The sequence below is a fragment of the Ranitomeya imitator genome, chromosome 9 (assembly GCF_032444005.1).
Source record: "Ranitomeya imitator isolate aRanImi1 chromosome 9, aRanImi1.pri, whole genome shotgun sequence".
NCBI lineage: Eukaryota > Metazoa > Chordata > Amphibia > Anura > Dendrobatidae > Ranitomeya > Ranitomeya imitator.
This window is the reverse complement of record NC_091290.1, coordinates 5,700,292-5,726,539: the sequence shown is the minus strand read 5'-3', so window position 1 is coordinate 5,726,539 and position 26,248 is coordinate 5,700,292. Positions and strand designations below refer to the sequence as shown.

General features: G+C 52.3%; 1 protein-coding gene across 1 annotated transcript in view; it reads left to right on the top strand.

Moving 5' to 3' along the window:
• NRIP3 (nuclear receptor interacting protein 3) overlaps positions 1-26,248 on the top strand; it is a 66,071-nt gene that overhangs the window by 34,964 nt on the left and 4,859 nt on the right. Inside the window, exon 3 of the mRNA XM_069738776.1 lies at positions 4,026-4,108. Within this exon, the coding sequence (XP_069594877.1) occupies positions 4,026-4,108 (83 nt within the window). The remainder of the gene's footprint in view (positions 1-4,025; positions 4,109-26,248) is intronic.

Genomic DNA, 26,248 nt, shown 5'->3' with positions numbered 1-26,248 from the left:
TATTTTCAGCCCCTCTCTACAGTACATCACTCCTCACAGCCCCCCTACATACAGCTCAATATGTCACAGTTCACGGGGAGGATACCCTTATCTTCCCCACCACTCACTCCAATTTGTCATGAACCGGGGTTGTTTGTTTGCCCTGGTTCCTTTCTGAAGGGGATTTATCTATATCCCACTTCCCAGTTCCGGTTTGAAACCTGCAGCTCTTTGGTGCCCCCCTTACCCTCAGGTCAGACCGGGTACTGCACCTAGGATAATTAGTCACCAGAAAGGCTGCATTACTTTGTACTGGCTATTGGGCACACTGCAGCGAGGGCGATATAACTACTCCCACTCAGGTGGGAACAATAATTATCAACGCCGCCATCGCTACAAAGCCTCCTAAACGCACAGAACTAATTCCACTCCGATTTCTTAATTATTAACGGGTCCGGAGCCAACCCAGATTAGTAGCATAATTCACTCCAGAGAACGTGACAGTTCATTATAGAGCAAGGATAGACAAAGCTAGTAATTTTGTATTTTACTCCAAAAAAGGTAGGCAGTGTTTACAGAAGCATAAAAAGATATTATAAAGAAGACAAGTATTGTATGTACAGTACAATTACAAATAAAATGGGATTAAAGTTGAAAGAACACTTACATTTTGTTCAGATCATTTCATCTTATGGCGGACCGTGTGCTGTGGGGGAAGGGTGAGCATATATCCAGATGCATCACCCTTGTATGGCAGCTAGACCCTGGACAAAAGACATGTGAAGACTGCTGCTTCACTCACTTATTTCCCAGTCTAAAACCAAGGCACTCTCCCTGTGGGGACATCACTTAGAGGCTGAATCCTCCTCTTTTCTTAGAGTTATGGCAACCATTTTTATACATATCTCGCTGTGTGAACCTCGTATACAAAAGACAATGATCAGGAGGTGCACCCCTCGGGAGGATTCTTTTAAGTGTAAACACTGCGTAGTTACCTGACCCGCTTGTGGAAAAACCATCTCCTTGCACTCGTTGGGTTTAGCTCCTAGCAAATTCAGGGGGTTATACAGTTAGGGCCAGAAATATTTGGACAGTGACACAAGTTTTGTTATTTTAGCTGTTTACAAAAACATGTTCAGAAATACAATTATATATATAATATGGGCTGAAAGTGCACACTCCCAGCTGCAATATGATAGTTTCCACATCCAAATCGGAGAAAGGGTTTAGGAATCATAGCTCTGTAATGCATAGCGTCCTCTTTTTCAAGGGACCAAAAGTAATTGGACAATGAACTCTAAGGGCTGCAATTAACTCTGAAGGCGTCTCCCTCGTTAACCTGTAATCAATGAAGTAGTTAAAAGGTCAGGGGTGGATTCCAGGTGTGTGGTTTTGCATTTGGAAGCTGTTGCTGTGAGCAGACAACATGCGGTCAAAGGAACTCTCAATTGAGGTGAAGCAGAACATCCTGAGGCTGAAAAAAAAGAAAAAATCCATCAGAGAGATAGCAGACATGCTTGGAGTAGCAAAATCAACAGTTGGGTACATTCTGAGAAAAAAGGAATTGACTGGTGAGCTTGGGAACTCAAAAAGGCCTGGGCGTCCACGGATGACAACAGTGGTGGATGATCGCCGCATACTTAATTTGGTGAAGAAGAACCCGTTCACAACATCAACTGAAGTCCAGAACACTCTCAGTGAAGTAGGTGTATCTGTCTCTAAGTCAACAGTAAAGAGAAGACTCCATGACAGTAAATACAAAGGGTTCACATCTAGATGCAAACCATTCACCAATACCAAAAATAGACAGAAAAACACCTCAAGAAGCCAGCTCAGTTCTGGAAAAGTATTCTATGGACAGATGAGACAAAGACCAACCTGTACCAGAATGATGGGAAGAAAAAAGTTTGGAGAAGAAAGGGAACGGCACATGATCCAAGGCACACCACATCCTCTGTAAAACATGGTGGAGGCAACGTGATGGCATGGGCATGCATGGCTTTCAATGGCACTGGGTCACTTGTGTTTATTGATGACATAAGAGCAGACAAGAGTAGCCGGATGAATTCTGAAGTGGACCGGGATCTACTTTCAGCCCAGATTCAGCCAAATGCTGCAAAGTTGATTGGACGGCGCTTCATAGTACAGATGGACAATGACCCCAAGCATACAGCCAAAGCTACCCAGGAGTTCATGAGTGCCAAAAAGTGGAACATTCTGCAATGGCCAAGTCAATCTCCAGATCTAAACCCAATTGAGCATGCATTTCACTTGCTGAAATCCAGAGTTAAGACGGAAAGACCCACAAACAAGCAAGACCTGAAGGCTGCGGCTGTAAAGGCCTGGCAAAGCATTAAGAAGGAGGAAACCCAGCGTTTGGTGATGTCCATGGGTTCCAGACTTAAGGCAGTGATTGCCTCCAAAGGATTTGCAACAAAATATTGAAAATAAAAATATTTTGTTTGGGTTATGTTTATTTGTCCAATCACTTTTGACCTCCTAAAATGTGGAGTGTTTGTAAAGAAATGTGTACAATTCCTACATTTTCTATCAGATACTTTTGTTCAACCATTCAAATTAAACGTTACAATCTGCACTTGAATTCTGTTGTAGAGGTTTCATTTCAAATCCAATGTGGTGGCATGCAGAGCCCAACTCGCGAAAATTGTGTCACTGTCCAAATATTTCTGGCCCTAACTGTAGATCTCTCAATGGACATCTGCAATATATAATCCTTATATCTCTAGCCCTGATCGGTGCCAATATACATAACCTTAAATGAACAATAGAATTCCATGGTTTCTGTACCAGTTTTAGCCAGTATCAGGTGGGAGGGGGGAATGAGGAGTGTAGGGGAGACTTGTCTGGCGCTGCACAGAGCCATATAAATTCCTGAGGGAGGGGGAAAAGTATAGGATTACACACACAGGCAGAGGGAGAAAGAGTGGCTTAGAATTCCAGCCTTGTGTTTGCAGGTAGAGGAAACTGCAGCTGAGAGCCCTGTATGTGTAAGTGAAGTAATCAGATCTTTCCTATTTCCTTACAGCCCCACTCTACAGTAGACCACTCTTCTCAGCTCCTCTACATACAGCACCACTCTACAGTACATCACTCCTCTCAGTCCCTCTATATAAATCTCTCTTCTGCAGGACATCACTCCTCTCATCCCTATGCTGCCTTACATCACTCCTCCAAGTCCCTCTATACACATCCGTCTCCTGCAGGACATCACTCCTCTCAGTCCCTCTATATAAATCTCTCTTCTGCAGGACATCACTCCTCTCATCCCTATGCTGCATTACATCACTCCTCCAAGTCCTCTTTACACAGCTGTCTCCTGCAGGACATCACTCCTCTCAGTCCCTCTATATAAATCTCTCTTCTGCAGGACATCACTCCTCTCATCCCTATGCTGCATTACATCACTCCTCCAAGTCCTCTATACACAGCCGTCTCCTGCAGGACATCACTCCTCTCAGTCCCTCTATATAAATCTCTTTTCTGCAGGACATCACTCCTCTCATCCCTATGCTGCAGGACATCACTCCTCCAAGTCCTCTATACACAGCCGTCTCCTGCAGGACATCACTCCTCTCAGTCCAATGTGCTGCTGTGCGGAGCTAATTAGATTCTGATACAACCACAGTACATTGCTTCTAAAACAACAAGTGGCCCTAAACATTTGCTAGCTTACGGTTTATAGCCCCCGAGCCCCAGTGGTGCTGTACCTTGCTGTAAATCAGGTGCTGTACCTTGCTGTAAATCAGGTGCTGTACCTTGCTGTAAATCATCTGCGGCCTCATCACAATCTGTATGAAATGCCTCATCTGTCACAAAGTGTGATGCGGCCTCAGGTGACTTATTGGTACAGGATGAGAACACACCCAGCAGCCAGGGAAGGGGGGTACTAACAAGATACTAGGGGACTGGTCCGGGGTGGGGGGACCTGGGCACCTCTGCTTAGCCGCCCACCATCCAGGTACATGCTGCTGCCCCGAGACCTTCCTCCTCCGTCCTTAGATAATATGGTTCTCGTTATCCTGCAGTGCGCAGGGAAGGAGATGAAAGTGAAGATTGACACATCGTGTCCGCACAGCATCATGTCCTCGGCCTGCCTGGACCGCCTGGGGTAAGTGCCCCCTCTATGAATTAAAGGGTAACACCACTGACTACTGGTCTGACCACGGCAGGACCCCTCCGATCACTCGGAAAAGATTTATCAGTTCTGTTCTGCTGCCTCCAATTATTTCTAATTAAAGCATCTGTCCCATCATGCACCGGGGCAGAGCAGAGGTTTCCGATTCTCTATCCCTGGGCGGCTCGTTATTCAGAGTCACCTGAGGACGGAAAATAAGAGACTCTCCCACATATAACAGTCCAGATGATCAATCCAGATGAAACGCAGAGTGCCCCGGACATTGCTTCCAGTGACTGCAGCTCTGGAGGTGACTGGAGGATAAAACACGATGTAACAGCAGAATAGTGACTGCAGCTCTGGAGGTGACTGGAGGATAAGACACGATGTAACAGCAGAATAGTGACTGCAGCTCTGGAGGTGACTGGAGGATAAGACACCATGTAACAGCAGAATAGTGACTGCAGCTCTGGAGGTGACTGGAGGATAAGACACCATGTAACAGCAGAATAGTGACTGCAGCTCTGGAGGTGACTGGAGGATAAGACACCATGTAACAGCAGAATAGTGACTGCAGCTCTGGAGGTGACTGGAGGATAAGACACCATGTAACAGCAGAATAGTGACTGCAGCTCTGGAGGTGACTGGAGGATAAGACACCATGTAACAGCAGAATAGTGACTGCAGCTCTGGAGGTGACTGGAGGATAAGACACCATGTAACAGCAGAATAGTGACTGCAGCTCTGGAGGTGACTGGAGGATAAGACACCATGTAACAGCAGAATAGTGACTGCAGCTCTGGAGGTGACTGGAGGATAAGACACCATGTAACAGCAGAATAGTGACTGCAGCTCTGGAGGTGACTGGAGGATAAGACATGATGTAGCAGCAGAATAGTGAGTGCAGCTCTGGAGGTGACTGGAGGATATGTGCCCACAATCAGCCACACCCTGCTAGGAGCAGCACCTGTCTTGTGAGCTCCAGCACTTCCAGGAGGAGGCCCAGAGTCGGCCTCTCTTCTCCCCAGGGAGAGGCAGGCTTCCTGGGAGGCCGGCATGGCTTCCCAGGCTTCTGTTCCCCGGTCTGTGCCGGCGGGGGACAAAGAGCAGCAGCAGCAGCAACCGGCCCAAGAGGGACTGAGGAGGTCGGGACGGGTGAGAAGAACCATACCCACCTACACCAACCCTGAGACGGCTCATCGTCCGCCCAGAGAGGGAGACAGGGGCGCCCCAGGCCCCAGGAAGGAGAGGAACATCCTGGGGAGAGAGGAGCTCCGGCGAGTCCTCGAGTACCTTCTCCTCCCGAGTGGTCGCCATGCTACGTGAGTACGAGGACGCCGGCAAAGCACTGACCGGGCTGAAGGAGAAGCTGCGGGAGGCTCGGGTCCTGAACACCCAAACCTCTAGCAAAGAGAAACCCGTGACCTCCCAGAGGTTCAGAGCCCTCAGAGATGAGGTGGTCCGGTTAGTGCTCCTCCGCGAGGGGATTGAGAAAAGCGCAGGTCCCTTCCTGGAGAGGTTTAAGAACCAGCGGCGGTTCTCAGAAATGAAGGGGTTAAATACCTCAGGAGAGCCGCCAGCCGGCGTCCTAAGCGACGAGGAGGAAGAGGAGGACGACGTGGCTGTGACTGGAGTCCTACAAGCTGGAACCAGCCGGGAGAGTGAGTCGCAGAGCCGACAACAGGGGAGCGGCCTCCCGGCACGGCAGAGGACTCCGACAGCACAGGCTGGAGTGTCAGCGGAGGAAGAGGAGGAGGGCGGTCTGCTAGAGAAGGAAGAGGAGGAGGGCGGTCTGCTAGAGGAGGAAGAGGAGGAGGGCGGTCTGCTAGAGGAGGAAGAGGAGGAGGGCGGTCTGCTAGAGGAGGAAGAGGAGGAGGGCGGTCTGCTAGAGGAGGAAGAGGAGGAGGGCGGTCTGCTAGAGGAGGAAGAGGAGGAGGGCGGTCTGCTAGAGGAGGAAGAGGAGGAGGGCGGTCTGCTAGAGGAGGAAGAGGAGGAGGGCGGTCTGCTAGAGGAGATCCGACAGCTGGAGTCTCCAGTGAACCTGGACCGCTTTTCCTTTGGTGAGGACGAGCCAGCAGAGGAATCCAAGAAGAGAAAGAAGACAACGAAGGAGACCGCACGGGAGGTGGTGAGTTACAGATATGTACTGATGGATGATGTTACACCTGCCGCCTCCTGTGTAAACCCCACCAAACCTAAAGGCACGGGCTCTGCAGTGGGTCCGGGGCATAGGCAAGGTGGGGAGAGGAGGAGGACGTCCGGCGGTGCTGCCGTCTGTGCGGGGAACAGTGCAGGGGGCGAGGCTGTGGAGGTACTCACGGCGCCGGACATAGGGGACCCCGAGGAGTTTCCCTCCCTGCCCTCTGCGGCTAAGCCGGTTCTCACCGGGCTGAGGGGGGCGAGGGGGATGTCCACGCTGTTGCGAAAGGGGGACGGTGTGGGCAGACTCCATCCCTGCTCACTACGGCTGAGCCGGCCGACGCCGGGGCTGTGGGGGGCAGGTCCGAGAGACTTGGTGCGGCGAAAGGGGGGCGCACTGTTGTGACAGGGGCGCAGTGCGCCTCAACAGAGAAGAGGCATGCGGCTGCGACAGGGGAGCAGCGAGTCCAAAAAGGAAAAAAAAAGCAGGAAAAATCATCTGCAGGGAACACTGGGCGCCCTGCAGTGACGGGGGGACAGAGTGCTCCAGCGCCCAAACGTGACACCAGGACCCCGAAGGCGGCGCCCCCCAACAAGCAGCAGGCCCAGAAAAATAAAATACAAACTGCTGCAGTAGGGGGGCAAGGCGCTCCAGAGACACAACACAGCACCAATCAAGGGAAACCAGGTGTGGTGCTGCACCCCTCCCCCGGTCCAGCAGGTGTGAGTGCAGAGAAGCCAGACACAAGTGAGGAAGGAATGGATGTGACTGTGAAAGGAGCAGAGAACACTGGGACAAATGGTGGTGACAATACTGGTAAAAAAGTGACGGGAAGTGGTGGCAATGGTAAGGGGAATGATGGGAGTAGTGGTGGAGTGAATGGTGGGAGTAGTGGTGGAGTGAATGATGGGAGTAGTGGTGGAGTGAATGGTGGGAGTAGTGGTGGAGTGAATGATGGGAGTAGTGGTGGAGTGAATGGTGGGAGTAGTGGTGGAGTGAATGGTGGGAGTAGTGGTGGAGTGAATGATGGGAGTAGTGGTGGAGTGAATGGTGGGAGTAGTGGTGGAGTGAATGATGGGAGTAGTGGTGGAGTGAATGATGGGAGTAGTGGTGGAGTGAATGATGGGAGTAGTGGTGTTGCAAATGATGGGAGTAGTGGTGGAGTGAATGAGGAGAGCATTATTGGTGTTGGTGGAGGGGAAGCAGGTAGTGGTCCCGCTGCCCCCCCAGCGGTGGCGGGGGCTTCAGCCCCAAGCTATTCAGGAGCTGTCACTGCTGGGGGTAGTAGTGCGCCCTTGTCTGGTGACCCTGAGGATGGTGACTTGCAGCAGCGCTTCCTGGACGCCCTGAGGAGAGGGGAGAGTTCCATCAATGTAGAGGGGAGGGAGGTTGATCTGTCTTTCTGGATAGAGAGACACGGTCTTTCCGCCTTCCGAGATAGAGGGGCAGAGACTGTCTGGTCTCTGCCGACACCGGGGCAGAGGAGTAACCGTAGGAACGTGGCCCGTCTCCAGTGGGTAAGCAAGGATGCCTGTCCTGATCGGTCAAAGGTTGCTGAGCTCCTGCTGGGGATGGGCTTCGCGGCATATGACATCTTTGCCTTGATCCATCCCTATGGGACCTCCTACTTCGATGTCAGCTTCGTGAGACCGGAGGGCCTTGAGCTTTTCTGGTCTCGCCATGAGCTGGCTCGGGGTTGCCCCGAATGGCGTGGTTTCCTCGCTGTAGCAATATCCTGCCAGAACTCGGTCAGGAAGGTGACCGTTTTGACCAGTAACGAGTCACTTTCCTGTGTCGACATCTCTACCTGGGTTGGAAGATACGGCGACATCGTCGGTATTCCCGAGAAGACCCTCGATGAGCATGGTATCTGGTCAGGAGCCTGGACCTTCATGGTGAAATTGAAGGTTTCAGGAAACACTGTTACCCATATCCCTTCCTCAACATTTTTGGGGAGGGACAGGATCTTGATTTTCTACCGGGGGCAGCCTAAGGTCTGTCACAGGTGCGGCAGCCCCACACACTTCAGTGCGCAGTGTACCACCCAGAAATGCGCACTGTGTGGGGACCTCGGCCATCTCGCTGCGACCTGTGGCAGGATTAGGTGTAACTTGTGTGGTGACCTCGGTCACCCGTTCAGTCGCTGTCCGCGTTCCTTCGCCAATGCGGTCCTGAAAGCAGCGAGTGCAGGACAGGCGAAAGCCGGGACCAATCTCGCCGGTGAAGGGACCAGCAGAGGCGGAGGAGGCAGGGAACCGGTGAGGAGCAGGCTGCCGCCATCCAATATCAGGCGGCAGGAGCAGCGCCATGGGAACAGGGGGCAGGGAGTAATGACCCTAAACTCTGACCCGGGTGCTTCACTTGCAGCTGAGGATCCTAAAGACAGCGAATTGAGCGAGGAAGTCAAGAGACTTGAAAGGGAGGAGCAAAATGACGCCATGTCTGCCCAGGAACCTTCATCCGGTGACAGTCTGGATGAGGGAGAGGGCGAGTGGTCACAGCAAAAGAAAAAGGGTAACAGGAAAACAACTAAGGATAAGAGGGGGTCCGGGCCTCGAGCCTCCTCCTTGGAGTGCGACCCCTCTGACTCCGTAGCCCTGATCCAGGTGCCATTGGAAGGTCCAGCCGCCCCCCCTCTGGTGGATCTCTCTAACCGGTTCCGGGCCCTCCAGGACTCCCCTCCAGAGGGGGGCGATGGGGACCCGGGGCCGGAGGTTGCGGACAAGGTTGTTGGGGCTCAGGAGGTCGCTGGGTCTTCTTCTCAGGGGGCAAACACAAAGCCTTCTGGGGGGGGGGACTACCTCAGGACCACCAGACGAGGGCCAGAGTGTATGTAAGGAGAGAATGGATGAGTCTGTTTGTCTTAAACGCACTAAAAACTCATCAATGTCAGAGGAAGAGGGTGAAACTGTTGGGGGTGGGAAGAAAAAGGCTGTCTAATTCAATCAATCATGATGGCGGCACCCACCCCGTTGACGCTGGCAACCATTAATGTTGCCAGCATAAAGTCAGAAGCGGCTAGGTACATGGCCTTTCATTTTCTCGGCCAACTTGATGCCGACATTTTGTTTTTGCAGGAGACCAGGTTGACCGACCTATCAACCATGCATAAGGCAAGGCGGGAGTGGAGGCACGGGCCCTCCTACTGGTCTCTTGCGGCCGAGCCGTATAGCGGGGTGGCGGTCCTTTTTAAGACCGCAGTGGTTGAATGCAGACGATTGATCGCGTTAGAAATGGGGAGATGTTTGATCCTAGATGTCTCCATGGGGGGGACAGGAGCTTCGGCTCATTAACATCTACGGTCCCCAGTCCAAGTGGGACCGCAGGTGTCTCTTCATGAAGATCAAACCTTTCTTATTTTCGAGCCGGCAGGTGGTCTTTGGAGGGGATTTCAACAACGTCACGAGACCCTGTGATAGAGGAGGTTCCGGAGACCGGCTGGCTTACGATTGCGTCGCGCTAAATAGGATAGTAAGTGAGGCACGCCTGGTGGATGTCCACATCCGGCACAACACAGGCCACGCGGGGTTCACCTTTTTTAGAGGTAGTCAGTGCAGGTCTAGGATAGACAGGTTTTATTTGAAGGAGGAGGCCGTCTCCTCGCCGTTGTCGGTTGTGGAGGTGGAATTCTCCGATCACTGTTTGATTATGTTTTCTCTGAGCGTTACAGAGACCCCTCGGATGGGAAGAGGTTATTGGAAGCTGAATTCGTTACTCCTTGAGGAAGAAGCTGTAAGACGGTCCTTTGAGGAATTTCTTCAGAGCCAGGTACCGCTGCTGGGCCTAAGTAACACTAAGTCTGAGTGGTGGGAGATGTTCAAACATCGGGTGGCGAGATTCTTCCGGCAACTCTCGAACCTCAAAAGCCTGAACAGGGATCGCCTGTATCAGAGCCTGAGGAGGAAACTCGAGCATCTTGTCTCGACTGGGGGTAGCCGCGAGGCGATCTCCAGTGTGAAATCCTTGCTAAAGAGGTGTCAGTACGATAGGCACGCATCTTTGGTTTTTGAGAGGGACTACGGGAAGTACTACTCGCCCGACCCTTACAGAAGCTGCAAGATGTCAGTGAATAGTAAGATAGTGACAGGGCTGATGGACAGTACGGGATCCCTGAGAAGGTCCAGATCAGGGATCTTGGAGGTCGTCAGTTCATACTACTCGCACCTCTTGGGAAGGAAGGAACTGGATCGTGACAGGATGTCGGCTTTCCTGGCTGAAGCTGTTCCAGAGCCAGGGGCTGACCTCTCGCTGGGCGTTTTGACAGAAGCGATCAAGGAAGAGGAAGTGAGACTGGCGATCGATGGGCTCCGGCCCAAAAAATCGCCAGGTCCAGATGGCTTAACATCCGAGTTCTTTAAGACCTTTAGGGACTCCTTGGTCCCCCTCTTGACTCAGGTGTTTAATGAGTGTCTCTCCTCGGGCACTCTGCCGAGATCATTAAGGAGGTCGGCTTTGATCATTTTGACAAAGGGTAAGGATCCGTCACGCATTGAGAATTGGCGTCCCATATCACTTCTCAATGTGGACAGGAAGGTTTTGGCTAAGATACTCTTCAACAGGCTGGTGAAGTTTGCGCCACGGCTCCTTTCGGAGGCCCAGCACTGTTGCGTTCCTGGCCGTAGCACTTTCAGTGCTGTTCTGGGTGTCCGAGAGGCCGTGGAGCAGGGCAGGGCAGGCCTTTGGAAGGGGTTCTTGCTGACCCTGGATCAGGCAAAAGCCTTTGATCGGGTCAACCACGAGTACCTCTGGTCCACTCTTTTGAGGTATGGTCTGCCTGGAGGGTTTGTGGACTGGCTTAAGACCTTATATGCAGGGGCTGAGACTTTCCCTCTGGTAAACGGGTGGATTGGACAACCTTTCGGGGTGGGATCTGGTGTCCGCCAGGGCTGTCCTCTTAGCCCTTTGCTTTACGCGTTTGCGATCGATCCCTTCCTCAGAAGGGTTGATTGTGGACCGTTGGCGAGGGTGAGGATGGGCGGGTTGGCGCCAGAGGCTATCCTGAGGGTAGTGGCCTACGCCGACGACGTTACCGTCTTTGTTTCTTCGCAAGAGGAGGCGATGGTGGTGATGTCAGAAGTGGAGAGCTACTCTGAGGCATCCGGGTCCAAGGTCAACCAGGACAAGTGTGAGAGTCTCTGGCTGGGAGGCGGGGATCCCACGTTTGATCTTCCGGACACCCTCCCCGAACCCCAAGAACATGCCAAAGTCCAAGGCATCGAATTTGGCCAGGGTGATTACCCCACGAAAAACTGGGAAGGCAGAATCAAAGGTGCCGCCCAAAGAGTGGACCAATGGAAGGGTTGGTCTTTGACCCTGAGGGAAAGGGTTGACCTGTGCAAAGCTTTCCTGCTCCCCTTGCTAATCTACCTGGGCAGCGTCTGTGTCTTGCCGGAGCCTCTCTGGACACGGATCTACAGTCTGTTCTTCCAGATGTTATGGGGGAATAGACTAAACCTAGTCAAACGGGAGGTCACTTATCGCACGAGGAGACTAGGGGGGTTGAATATGGTGAACCCCGTGGTGTTTCTAGTGAACACCTTTTTGAAAGTTAACGTGGCAAACCTCTGGAAAGAGAGGGCTCCTCCGTGGGTATTCTCCTGCAAGGGATGGTTTCAGCCTTTCTTCCAGGAATGGGAGACAGGGGGAAGATTGAAGGATCTTCGCACACCCCACGGGCATCTCCCGGCTTATGTTACCCCGGTTCTGAAAATGATGCGCCGGTGGGGTCTGGGAATGTGGGAAGTGAGGTCCCTCCCGAGGAAACTCCTCGACATGCGGGTCTTGCTTTCGCATTTTCAGAGACCATTGGTCCTCAAGGACTGCCCGAGTCGGGATCTAGAGGTTGGGTTGAGTTTGTTAAATTCTAGCAGGATCCCCAAAAAGTATTGGGACTTGACTTGGCGCTGCTTCCAAGGTAAGTTGTATGTGAGGGACAATTTGAAGCACAGGAGCTCCGCGGACAGGAATTGTCCCCGTGAGGCTTGCGCTACCATGCTGGAAAGCATGGAGCACTTCCTGCTTCTTTGTCCCTTTAATACAGAGGTGTACAACAGGGTGGGCGCTTCCATTGGTTGGCCGCGGCTGGCCACTCTGTCCTATGCCGAGTGGGCCTATGGAGCGTTCAGAGACCTCGGGAGAAGGGACCGAGCCACTTTATTCTTAGTCAGCGCAGTGGTCAGGTATTTCACGTGGAACGCACGAGTTTTAGTTTCCACGCAGAGTAAAATCCTCCATGTAGATGAAGTTTGTAGCAGCATCCTAGGTGCCCTGGTGAAGGTGCGTTCTCTGGAGTGCGAAAGACTGGGTGCCCGGAGGGCGGCCCTTCTCTGGAGGGGTTTCTCCTTCAGGGTGCCTTAGTCCGTTAGCGCTCCTATATCCTGGTGGTGGGCTGATGTCTTTACACCCTAGATTTTTGTATTTCTGTTCCCTGAATAGAAGGTTTGCAGGCATCGAACTTGAGCCTCGGGTGGTGAGAATGTAGGTTGTGTTCTGTGATGTTGGTTTATGTATATATTGTATATAGTGTATTGTATATATTGTACATAGTGTGTATAATAGAGGGTCTTAGTTAGGTTGGGTGGGGGATTGGGGGGTTCAACGGCGGTGATAAGAGACTAATCTGGCCTGGCCCAGGCCCCGCCTGGGGAAAAACTTTGGGGCCTGATCCTAGCTCGGATGATTCCTGAACTTTGTGGCCAGAGCTGGATCAGGGGTGGCGGGATAGTTAGAGTAGGTGTGTGTATATATATTAAAAAAAAAAAATAAAAAAATAAATTAAATAAATAAATAATAAAAAAAAACAAAACAAAAACAAATGTTATGTTGTACACTGTGTTGTTTAGTTTGTTGTAGGGTGAATGTGGTGGTGTAAGGGGGGCTGTAAGGTAAGGCAGTGGGACCAGTAGGGTTTTGTTGTGTTTGCGGTGTTGTATAGTGTTTGGTTTAGTGTAATGTGTTTATAATGTATATATTGTATATAATATTGTATATAGGACGGTGTGAATGTAGTTGGGGTTGTGTATAGTAGTATGAATGAAGCTGGGCCGGGGGTCTTACATGATTTTATACTATTTATTATTTATAATTTTTTACAGGTATTCACGTAAGTTATGAGTATTTTGTTTGTTGTCTTTTAGTTTTGTTTTTATGTTATTGGAATTTTTCTTTCTCGTCCCTGATTTGTAGGTCATGAACTTTCTCCATTTTTGTTCCATTTCCGGTTTATTACTTTGTGGCTTTTGTCGTTTGTTGTCGTCTGATTGGAGCTTTGTTCTTATGTTCTGTTCTGTTGTGTTTTATTTTGTAATGTATCACAGTTATTGTCATGTAAAGTATTTCATTTTATTTAATAAAAGACCTGGAGGATAAGACACCATGTAACAGCAGAATAGTGACTGCAGCTCTGGAGGTGACTGGAGGATGAGACACAATGTAACAGTAGAATAGTGACTGCAGCTCTGGAGGTGACTGTAGGACAGGTGCCCACAATCAGTCACACCCTGCTAGGAGCAGCACCTGTCTTGTGAGCTCCAGCACTTCCAGGAGGAGGCCCAGAGTCGGCCTCTCTTCTCCCCAGGGAGAGGCAGGCTTCCTGGGAGGCCGGCATGGCTTCCCAGGCTTCTGTTCCCCGGTCTGTGCCGGCGGGGGACAGAGAGCAGCAGCAGCAGCAACCGGCCCAAGAGGGACTGAGGAGGTCGGGACGGGTGAGAAGAACCATACCCACCGACACCAACCCTGAGACGGCTCATCGTCCGCCCAGAGAGGGAGACAGGGGCGCTCCAGGAAGGAGAGCCCAGGAACATCCTGGGGGGAGACGAGCTCCGGCGAGTCCTCGAGTACCTTCTCCTCCCGAGTGGTCGCCATGCTACGTGAGTACGAGGACGCCGGCAAAGCACTGACCGGGCTGAAGGAGAAGCTGCGGGAGGCTCGGGTCCTGAACACCCAAACCTCTAACAAAGAGAGACCCGTGACCTCCCAGAGGTTCAGAGCCCTCAGAGACGAGGTGGTCCGGTTAGTGCTCCTCCGGGAGGGGATTGAGAAAAGCGCAGGTCCCTTCCTGGAGAGGTTTAAGAACCAGCGGCGGTTCTCAGAAATGAAGGGGTTAAATACCTCAGGAGAGCCGCCAGCCGGCGTCCTAAGCGACGAGGAGGAAGAGGAGGACGACGTGGCTGTGACTGGAGTCCTACAAGCTGGAACCAGCCGGGAGAGTGAGTCGCAGAGCCGACAACAGGGGAGCGGCCTCCCGGCACGGCAGAGGACTCCGACAGCACAGGCTGGAGTGTCAGCGGAGGAAGAGGAGGAGGGCGGTCTGCTAGAGGAGGAAGAGGAGGAGGGCGGTCTGCTAGAGGAGGAAGAGGAGGAGGGCGGTCTGCTAGAGGAGGAAGAGAAGGAGGGCGGTCTGCTAGAGGAGGAAGAGGAGGAGGGCGGTCTGCTAGAGGAGGAGGAGGGCGGTCTGCTAGAGGAGGAAGAGGAGGAGGGCGGTCTGCTAGAGGAGATCCGACAGCTGGAGTCTCCAGTGAACCTGGACCGCTTTTCCTTTGGTGAGGACGAGCCAGCAGAGGAATCCAAGAAGAGGAAGAAGACAAGGAAGGAGACCGCACGGGAGGTGGTGAGTTACAGATATGTACTGATGGATAATGTTACACCTGCCGCCTCCTGTGTAAACCCCACCAAACCTAAAGGCACGGGCTCTGCAGTGGGTCCGGGGCATAGGCAAGGTGGGGAGAGGAGGAGGACGTCGTCCGGCGGTGCTGCCGTCTGTGCGGGGAACAGTGCAGGGGGCGAGGCTGTGGTGGTACTCATGGCGCCGGACATAGGGGACCCCGAGGAGTTTCCCTCCCTGCCCTCTGCGGCTAAGCCGGTTCTCACCGGGGCTGAGGGGGGCGAGGGGGATGTCCACGCTGTTGCGAAAGGGGTACGGTGTGGGCAGACTCCATCCCTGCTCACTACGGCTGAGCCGGCCGACGCCGGGGCTGTGGGGGGCAGGTCCGAGAGACTTGGTGCGGCGCACTGTTGTGACGGGCGCAGTGCGCCTCAACAGAGAAGAGGCATGCGGCTGCGACAGGGGAGCAGCGAGTCCAAAAAGGAAAAAAAAAGCAGGAAAAATCATCTGCAGGGAACACTGGGCGCCCTGCAGTGACGGGGGGACAGAGTGCTCCAGCGCCCAAACGTGACACCAGGACCCCGAAGTCTGTCGGTGCGGGGCAGGCGGCGCCCCCCAACAAGCAGCAGGCCCAGGATAATAAAATGCAAACTGCTGCAGTAGGGGGGCAAGATGCTCCAGAGACACAACACAGCACCAATCAAGGGAAACCGGGTGTGGTGCTGCACCCCTCCCCCGGTCCAGCAGGTGTGAGCGCAGAGAAGCCAGACACAAGTGAGGAAGGAATGGATGTGACTGTGGAAGGTGCAGAGAACACTGGAAGAAATGGTGGTGACACTACTGGTAATAAAGTGACGGGAAGTGGTGGCAATGGTAAGGGGAATGATGGGAGTAGTAGTGGAGTGAATGGTGGGAGTAGTGGTGGAGTGAATGATGGGAGTAGTGGTGGAGTGAATGATGGGAGTAGTGGTGGAGTGAATGGTGGGAGTAGTGGTGGAGTGAATGGTGGGAGTAGTGGTGGAGTCAATGTTGGGAGTAGTGGTGTTGCAAATGATGGGAGTAGTGGTGGAGTGAATGGAGGGAGTAGTGGTGGAGTGAATGATGGGAGTAGTGGTGGAGTGAATGGAGGGAGTAGTGGTGGAGTGAATGTTGGGAGTAGTGGTGGAGTGAATGATGGGAGTAGTGGTGAAGTGAATGATGGGAGTAGTGGTGGAGTGAATGATGGGAGTAGTAGTGGAGTGAATGGTGGGAGTAGTGATGTTGCAAATGATGGGAGTAGTGGTGGAGTGAATGAGGAGAGCATTATTGGTGTTGGTGGAGGGGAAGCAGGTAGTGGTCCCGCTGCCCCCCCAGCGGTGGCGGGGGCTTCAGCCCCAAGCTATTCAGGAGCTGTCACTGCTGGGGGTAGTAGTGCGCCCTTGTCTGGTGACCCTGAGGATGCTGACTTGCAGCAGCGCTTCCTGGACGCCCTGAGGAGAGGGGAGAGTTTTACCAATGTAGAGGGGAGGGAGGTTGATCTGTCTTTCTGGATAGAGACACGGTCTTTCCGCCTTCCGAGATAGAGGGGCAGAGACTGGTCTCTGCCGACACCGGGGCAGAGGAGTAACCGTAGGAACGTGGCCCGTCTCCAGTGGGTAAGCAAGGATGCCTGTCCTGATCGGTCAAAGGTTGCTGAGCTCCTGCTGGGGATGGGCTTCGCGGCATATGACATCTTTGCCTTGATCCATCCCTATGGGACCTCCTACTTCGATGTCAGCTTCGTGAGACCGGAGGGCCTTGAGCTTTTCTGGTCTCGCCATGAGCTGGCTCGGGGTTGCCCCGAATGGCGTGGTTTCCTCGCTGTAGCAATATCCTGCCAGAACTCGGTCAGGAAGGTGACCGTTTTGACCAGTAACGAGTCCCTTTCCTGTGTCGACATCTCTACCTGGGTTGGACGATACGGCGACATCGTCGGTATTCCCGAGAAGACCCTCGATGAGCATGGTATCTGGTCAGGAGCCTGGACCTTCATGGTGAAATTGAAGGTTTCAGGAAACACTGTTACCCATATCCCTTCCTCAACATTTTTGGGGAGGGACAGGATCTTGATTTTCTACCGGGGGCAGCCTAAGGTCTGTCACAGGTGCGGCAGCCCCACACACTTCAGTGCGCAGTGTACCACCCAGAAATGCGCACTGTGTGGGGACCTCGGCCATCTTGCTGCTACCTGTGGCAGGATTAGGTGTAACTTGTGTGGTGACCTCGGTCACCCGTTCAGTCGCTGTCCGCGTTCCTTCGCCAATGCGGTCCTGAAAGCGGCGAGTGCGGGACAGGCGAAAGCCGGGACCAATCTCGCCGGTGAAGGGACCAGCAGAGGCGGAGGAGGCAGGGAACCGGTGAGGAGCAGGCTGCCGCCATCCAATATCAGGCGGCAGGAGCAGCGCCATGGGAACAGGGGGCAGGGAGTAATGACCCTAAACTCTGACCCGGGTGCTTCACTTGCAGCTGAGGATCCTAAAGACAGCGAATTGAGCGAGGAAGTCAAGAGACTTGAAAGGGAGGAGCAAAATGACGCCATGTCTGCCCAGGAACCTTCATCCGGTGACAGTCTGGATGAGGGAGAGGGCGAGTGGTCACAGCAAAAGAAAAAGGGTAACAGGAAAACAACTAAGGATAAGAGGGGGTCCGGGCCTCGAGCCTCCTCCTTGGAGTGCGACCCCTCTGACTCCGTAGCCCTGATCCAGGTGCCATTGGAAGGTCCAGCCGCCCCCCCTCTGGTGGATCTCTCTAACCGGTTCCGGGCCCTCCAGGACTCCCCTCCAGAGGGGGGCGATGGGGACCCGGGGCCGGAGGTTGCGGACAAGGTTGTTGGGGCTCAGGAGGTCGCTGGGTCTTCTTCTCAGGGGGTAAACACAAAGCCTTCTGGGGGGGGGACTACCTCAGGACCACCAGACGAGGGCCAGAGTGTATGTAAGGAGAGAATGGATGAGTCTGTTTGTCTTAAACGCACTAAAAACTCATCAATGTCAGAGGAAGAGGGTGAAACTGTTGGGGGTGGGAAGAAAAAGGCTGTCTAATTCAATCAATCATGATGGCGGCACCCACCCCGTTGACGCTGGCAACCATTAATGTTGCCAGCATAAAGTCAGAAGCGGCTAGGTACATGGCCTTTCATTTTCTCGGCCAACTTGATGCCGACATTTTGTTTTTGCAGGAGACCAGGTTGACCGACCTATCAACCATGCATAAGGCAAGGCGGGAGTGGAGGCACGGGCCCTCCTACTGGTCTCTTGCGGCCGAGCCGTATAGCGGGGTGGCGGTCCTTTTTAAGACCGCAGCGGTTGAATGCAGACGATTGATCGAGTTAGAAATGGGGAGATGCTTGATCCTAGATGTCTCCATGGGGGGACAGGAGCTTCGGCTCATTAACATCTACGGTCCCCAGTCCAAGTGGGACCGCAAGTGTCTCTTCATGAAGATCAAACCTTTCTTATTTTCGAGCCGGCAGGTGGTCTTTGGAGGGGATTTCAACAACGTCACGAGACCCTGTGATAGAGGAGGTTCCGGAGACCGGCTGGCTTACGATTGCGTCGCGCTAAATAGGATAGTAAGTGAGGCACGCCTGGTGGATGTCCACATCCGGCACAACACAGGCCACGCGGGGTTCACCTTTTTTAGAGGTAGTCAGTGCAGGTCTAGGATAGACAGGTTTTATTTGAAGGAGGAGGCCGTCTCCTCGCCGTTGTCGGTTGTGGAGGTGGAATTCTCCGATCACTGTTTGATTATGTTTTCTCTGAGCGTTAGAGACCCCTCGGATGGGAAGAGGTTATTGGAAGCTGAATTCGTTACTCCTTGAGGAAGAAGCTGTAAGACGGTCCTTTGAGGAATTTCTTCAGAGCCAGGTACCGCTGCTGGGCCTAAGTAACACTAAGTCTGAGTGGTTGGAGATGTTCAAACATCGGGTGGCGAGATTCTTCCGGCAACTCTCGAACCTCAGAAGCCTGAACAGGGATCGCCTGTATCAGAGCCTGAGGAGGAAACTCGAGCATCTTGTCTCGACTGGGGGTAGCCGCGAGGCGATCTCCAGTGTGAAATCCTTGCTAAAGAGGTGTCAGTACGATAGGCACGCATCTTTGGTTTTTGAGAGGGACTACGGGAAGTACTACTCACCCGACCCTTACAGAAGCTGCAAGATGTCAGTGAATAGTAAGATAGTGACAGGGCTGATGGACAGTACGGGATCCCTGAGAAGGTCCAGATCAGGGATCTTGGAGGTCGTCAGTTCATACTACTCGCACCTCTTGGGAAGGAAGGAACTGGATCGTGACAGGATGTCGGCTTTCCTGGCTGAAGCTGTTCCAGAGCCAGGGGCTGACCTCTCGCTGGGCGTTTTGACAGAAGCGATCAAGGAAGAGGAAGTGAGACTGGCGATCGATGGGCTCCGGCCCAAAAAATCGCCAGGTCCAGATGGCTTAACATCCGAGTTCTTTAAGACCTTTAGGGACTCCTTGGTCCCCCTCTTGACTCAGGTGTTTAATGAGTGTCTCTCCTCGGGCACTCTGCCGAGATCATTAAGGAGGTCGGCTTTGATCATTTTGACAAAGGGTAAGGATCCGTCACGCATTGAGAATTGGCGTCCCATATCACTTCTCAATGTGGACAGGAAGGTTTTGGCTAAGATACTCTTCAACAGGCTGGTGAAGTTTGCGCCACGGCTCCTTTCGGAGGCCCAGCACTGTTGCGTTCCTGGCCGTAGCACTTTCAGTGCTGTTCTGGGTGTCCGAGAGGCCGTGGAGCAGGGCAGGGCAGGCCTTTGGAAGGGGTTCTTGCTGGCCCTGGATCAGGCAAAAGCCTTTGATCGGGTCAACCACGAGTACCTCTGGTCCACTCTTTTGAGGTATGGTCTGCCTGGAGGGTTTGTGGACTGGCTTAAGACCTTATATGCAGGGGCTGAGACTTTCCCTCTGGTAAACGGGTGGATTGGACAACCTTTCGGGGTGGGATCTGGTGTCCGCCAGGGCTGCCCTCTTAGCCCTTTGCTTTACGCGTTTGCGATCGATCCCTTCCTCAGAAGGGTTGATTGTGGACCGTTGGCGGGGGTGAGGATGGGCGGGTTGGCGCCAGAGGCTATCCTGAGGGTAGTGGCCTACGCCGACGACGTTACCGTCTTTGTTTCTTCGCAAGAGGAGGCGATGGTGGTGATGTCAGAAGTGGAGAGCTACTCGGAGGCATCCGGGTCCAAGGTCAACCAGGACAAGTGTGAGAGTCTCTGGCTGGGAGGCGGGGATCCCACGTTTGATCTTCCGGACACCCTCCCCGAACCCCAAGAACATGCCAAAGTCCTAGGCATCGAATTTGGCCAGGGTGATTACCCCACGAAAAACTGGGAAGGCAGAATCAAAGGTGCCGCCCAAAGAGTGGACCAATGGAAGGGTTGGTCTTTGACCCTGAGGGAAAGGGTTGACCTGTGCAAAGCTTTCCTGCTCCCCTTGCTAATCTACCTGGGCAGCGTCTGTGTCTTGCCGGAGCCTCTCTGGACACGGGTCTACAGTCTGTTCTTCCAGATGTTATGGGGGAATAGACTAAACCTAGTCAAACGGGAGGTCACTTATCGCACAAGGAGACTAGGGGGGTTGAATATGGTGAACCCCGTGGTGTTTCTAGTGAACACCTTTTTGAAAGTTAACGTGGCAAACCTCTGGAAAGAGAGGGCTCCTCCGTGGGTATTCTCCTGCAAGGGATGGTTTCAGCCTTTCTTCCAGGAATGGGAGACAGGGGGAAGATTGAAGGATCTTCGCACACCCCACGGGCATCTCCCGGCTTATGTTACCCCGGTTCTGAAAATGATGCGCCGGTGGGGTCTGGGAATGTGGGAAGTGAGGTCCCTCCCGAGGAAACTCCTCGACATGCGGGTCTTGCTTTCGCATTTTCAGAGACCATTGGTCCTCAAGGACTGCCCGAGTCGGGATCTAGAGGTTGGGTTGAGTTTGTTAAATTCTAGCAGGATCCCCAAAAAGTATTGGGACTTGACTTGGCGCTGCTTCCAAGGTAAGTTGTATGTGAGGGACAATTTGAAGCACAGGAGCTCCGCGGACAGGAATTGTCCCCGTGAGGCTTGCGCTACCTTGCTGGAAAGCATGGAGCACTTCTTGCTTCATTGTCCCTTTAATACAGAGGTGTACAACAGGGTGGGCGCTTCCATTGGTTGGCCGCGGCTGGCCACTCTGTCCTATGCCGAGTGGGCCTATGGAGCGTTCAGAGACCTCGGGAGAAGGGACCGAGCCACTTTATTCTTAGTCAGCGCAGTGGTCAGGTATTTCACGTGGAACGCACGAGTTTTAGTTTCCACGCAGAGTAAAATCCTCCATGTAGATGAAGTTTGTAGCAGCATCCTAGGTGCCCTGGTGAAGGTGCGTTCTCTGGAGTGCGGAGGACTGGGTGCCCGGAGGGCGGCCCATCTCTGGAGGGGTTTCTCCTTCCGGGTGCCTTAGTCCGTTAGCGCTCCTATATCCTGGTGGTGGGCTGATGTCTTTACACCCTAGATTTTTGTATTTCTGTTCCCTGAATAGAAGGTTTGCAGGCATCGAACTTGAGCCTCGGGTGGTGAGAATGTAGGTTGTGTTCTGTGATGTTGGTTTATGTATATATTGTATATAGTGTATTGTATATATTGTACATAGTGTGTATAATAGAGGGTCTTAGTTAGGTTGGGTGGGGGATTGGGGGGTTCAACGGCGGTGATAAGAGACTGATCTGGTCTGGCCCAGGCCCCGCCTGGGGAAAAACTTTGGGGCCTGATCCTAGCTCGGATGATTCCTGAACTTTGTGGCCAGAGCTGGATCAGGGGTGGCGGGATAGTTAGAGTAGGTGTGTGTATATATATTAAAAAATAAATAAATAAATAAATAAATTAAATAATAAAAAAACAAAACAAAAACAAATGTTATGTTGTACACTGTGTTGTTTAGTTTGTTGTAGGGTGAATGTGGTGGTGTAAGGGGGGTTGTAAGGTGAGGCAGTGGGACCAGTAGGGTTTTGTTGTGTTTGCGGTGTTGTATAGTGTTTGGTTTAGTGTAATGTGTTTATAGTGTATATATTGTATATAATATTGTATATAGGACGGTGTGAATGTAGTTGGGGTTGTATATAGTAGTATGAATGAAGCTGGGCCGGGGGTCTTACATGATTTTATACTATTTATTATTTATAATTTTTTACAGGTATTCACGTAAGTTATGAGTATTTTGTTTGTTGTCTTTTAGTTTTGTTTTTTTTATGTTATTGGAATTTTTCTTTCTAGTCCCTGATTTGTAGGTCATCAACTTTCTCCATTTTTGTTCCATTTCCGGTTTATTACTTTGTGGCTTTTGTCGTTTGTTGTCGTCTGATTGGAGCTTTGTTCTTATGTTCTGTTCTGTTGTGTTTTATTTTGTAATGTATCACAGTTATTGTCATGTAAAGTATTTCATTTTATTTAATAAAAGACCTGGAGGATAAGACACGATGTACCAGCAGAATAGTGACTGCAGCTCTGGAGGTGACTGGAGGATAAGACACCATGTAACAGCAGAATAGTGACTGCAGCTCTGGAGGTGACTGGAGGATAAGACACGATGTAACAGCAGAATAGTGACTGCAGCTCTGGAGGTGACTGGAGGATAAGACACGATGTAACAGCAGAATAGTGACTGCAGCTCTGGAGGTGACTGGAGGATAAGACACCATGTAACAGCAGAATAGTGACTGCAGCTCTGGAGGTGACTGGAGGATAAGACACGATGTAACAGCACAATAGTGACTGCAGCTCTGGAGGTGACTGGAGGATAAGACACCATGTAACAGCAGAATAGTGACTGCAGCTCTGGAGGTGACTGGAGGATAAGACACGATGTAACAGCAGAATAGTGACTGCAGCTCTGGAGGTGACTGGAGGATAAGACACCATGTAACAGCAGAATAGTGACTGCAGCTCTGGAGGTGACTGGAGGATAAGACACCATGTAACAGCAGAATAGTGACTGCAGCTCTGGAGGTGACTGGAGGATAAGACACCATGTAACAGCAGAATAGTGACTGCAGCTCTGGAGCTGACTGGAGGATAAGACACGATGTAACAGCAGAATAGTGACTGCAGCTCTGGAGGTGACTGGAGGATAAGACACCATGTAACAGCAGAATAGTGACTGCAGCTCTGGAGGTGACTGGAGGATAAGACACGATGTAACAGCAGAATAGTTACTGCAGCTCTGGAGGTGACTGGAGGATAAGACACCATGTAACAGCAGAATAGTGACCGCAGCTCTGGAGGTGACTGGAGGATAAGACACCATGTAACAGCAGAATAGTGACTGCAGCTCTGGAGGTGACTGGAGGATAAGACACCATGTAACAGCAGAATAGTGACTGCAGCTCTGGAGGTGACTGGAGGATAAGACACGATGTAACAGCAGAATAGTGACTGCAGCTCTGGAGGTGACTGGAGGATAAGACACCATGTAACAGCAGAATAGTGACTGCAGCTCTGGAGGTGACTGGAGGATAAGACACGATGTAACAGCACAATAGTGACTGCAGCTCTGGAGGTGACTGGAGGATAAGACACCATGTAACAGCAGAATAGTGACCGCAGCTCTGGAGGTGACTGGAGGATAAGACACCATGTAACAGCAGAATAGTGACTGCAGCTCTGGAGGATAAGACATGATGTAACAGCAGAATAGTGACCGCAGCTCTGGAGGTGACTGGAGGATAAGACACCATGTAACAGCACAATAGTGACTGCAGCTCTGGAGGTGACTGGAGGATAAGACACCATGTAACAGCAGAATAGTGACTGCAGCTCTGGAGGTGACTGGAGGATAAGACACCATGTAACAGCAGAATAGTGACTGCAGCTCTGGAGGTGACTGGAGGATAAGACACCATGTAACAGCAGAATAGAGAGTGCAGCTCTGGAGGTGACTGGAGGATAAGACACCATGTAACAGCAGAATAGTGACTGCAGCTCTGGAGGTGACTGGAGGATAAGACACCATGTAACAGCAGAATAGTGACTGCAGCTCTGGAGGTGACTGGAGGATAAGACACCATGTAACAGCAGAATAGTGACTGCAGCTCTGGAGGTGACTGGAGGATAAGACACCATGTAACAGCAGAATAGTGACTGCAGCTCTGGAGGATAAGACACCATGTAACAGCAGAATAGTGACCGCAGCTCTGGAGTGGTCTGAGGCCGGGGCCCCACTAGTGAGAGCATCAGATGTGATATGCCACTAACCCTCGGCTCTGCTGCGAACGTCCGCCCTCCGCTATCTTGCGTGAGAATCAGAGCACAGCTGTGGAGGAGACGGAGAAAGTCACTTCTCCATCTCCTCCGCTGTTGGCGTCCGCAGGAATCGCACTGCGCTCAGGTGATTTCCGAGTGCAGCACGATGTTTCACAAGCACCATAGACGTATATGGGAGCGTGTGATCCGAATTTGACGTTCAATCACAGCACAGATCCCATCAGAGTAGGAAAAAAACCGCCGAGAACACAAACATAGGATTAAACTGGTAAGAATGCAATCCGAGCAAGTGGGAGCGAGCGCTAAGGAAACGCACGGACTGACTGGGGGTCCCGACTGTGAGCGTCTCATGGAAATATATGGAACGGTCATGGTCAGGGGGCCGCCGCTCAGTCTGAGCTCTGCTGTCCATAAACGCTGGTTGTAGTCAGAGCTGGACCCTACCGGCCCTTTAATCTGGGGGCTAGGACCCCGGGGAGGCCGATAGTGGTTGTAGTTGATTGTCTATGCAGTACCTGGGGCAGCATCTGTGCAGACCCCCAAACGGCAGACCCCCCCCACAGTTCCATAGAAATTTCTATTACTCCTACAGATATCCTACAACTTTCTAATAGACTTCGATGGAAGTAATTAAATAGGTTATGGCAGACCCCCCCAAGTGTTTCAGGTCATCAGAGGTCGCCAGATCCCTGATTGTATTCAGTGAATCAAAGCAGATGTGACACCAGATTTCACAATTCACACTAAATGTGATTAATCAATTAATAAATTGATCCCTTAGACCCAATGTGGCTGGTGTATTTACTATGAAAATCCAGGTGAGAACAGCCATGAAATTCCAATGCTGAAATGAGCATTTTATCAGTCCAGCTACAAAGTGATCTCAGAAGTTCTAGTGTAATTAATCCCCACCCACCCAGATCGATGGACAGCTCTCAAATCTCCGCCCACCCAGCCTGACAGCTCTCAAATCTCCGCCCACCCAGCCTGACAGCTCAAATCTCCGCCCACCCAGCCTGACAGCTCAAATCTCCGCCCACCCAGCCTGACAGCTCTCAAATCTCCGCCCACCCAGCCTGACAGCTCTCAAATCTCCGCCCACCCAGCCTGACAGCTCTCAAATCTCCGCCCACCCAGCCTGACAGCTCTCAAATCTCCGCCCACTCAGCCTGACAGCTCTCAAATCTCCACCCACCCAGCCTGACAGCTCTCAAATCTCCGCCCACCCAGCCTGACAGCTCTCAAATCTCCGCCCACCCAGCCTGACAGCTCTCAAATCTCCATCCACGCAGCCTGACAGCTCTCCAATCTCTGCCCACCCAACTTGACAACTCTCCAATCTTCGCCCACCCAGCTTCACAGCTCTCCAGTCTGTGCCCACCCAGCCTGACAGCTCTCAAATCTCCACCCAGCCTGACAGCTTTCAAATCTCCACCCAGCCTGACAGCTCTCAAACCTCCACCCACCCAGCCTGACAGCTTTCCAATCTCCACCCACCCAGCCTGACAGCTTTCCAATCTCCACCCACCCTGACAGTTCTCAAATCTCCACCCACCCTGACAGCTTTCCAATCTCCACCCACCCAGCCTGACAGCTTTCCAATCTCCACCCACCCTGACAGTTCTCAAACCTCCACCCACCCAGCCTGACAGTTCTCAAATCTCCACCCACCCAGCCTGACAGCTCTCCAATCTCCACCCACCCAGCCTGACAGTTCTCCAATCTCCACCCACCCAGCCTGACAGTTCTCCAATCTCCACCCACCCAGCCTGACAGCTCTCCAAACTCCACCCACCCAGCCTGACAGCTCTCCAAACTCCACCCACCCAGCCTGACAGCTCTCCAAACTCCACCCACCCTGACAGCTTTCCAATCTACACCCACCCAGCCTGACAGTTCTCCAATCTCCACCCACCCAGCCTGACAGTTCTCCAATCTCCACCCACCCAGCCTGACAGTTCTCCAATCTCCACCCACCCAGCCTGACAGCTCTCCAATCTCCACCCACCCAGCCTGACAGTTCTCCAATCTCCACCCACCCAGCCTGACAGTTCTCCAATCTCCACCCACCCAGCCTGACAGTTCTCCAATCTCCACCCACCCAGCCTGACAGTTCTCCAATCTCCA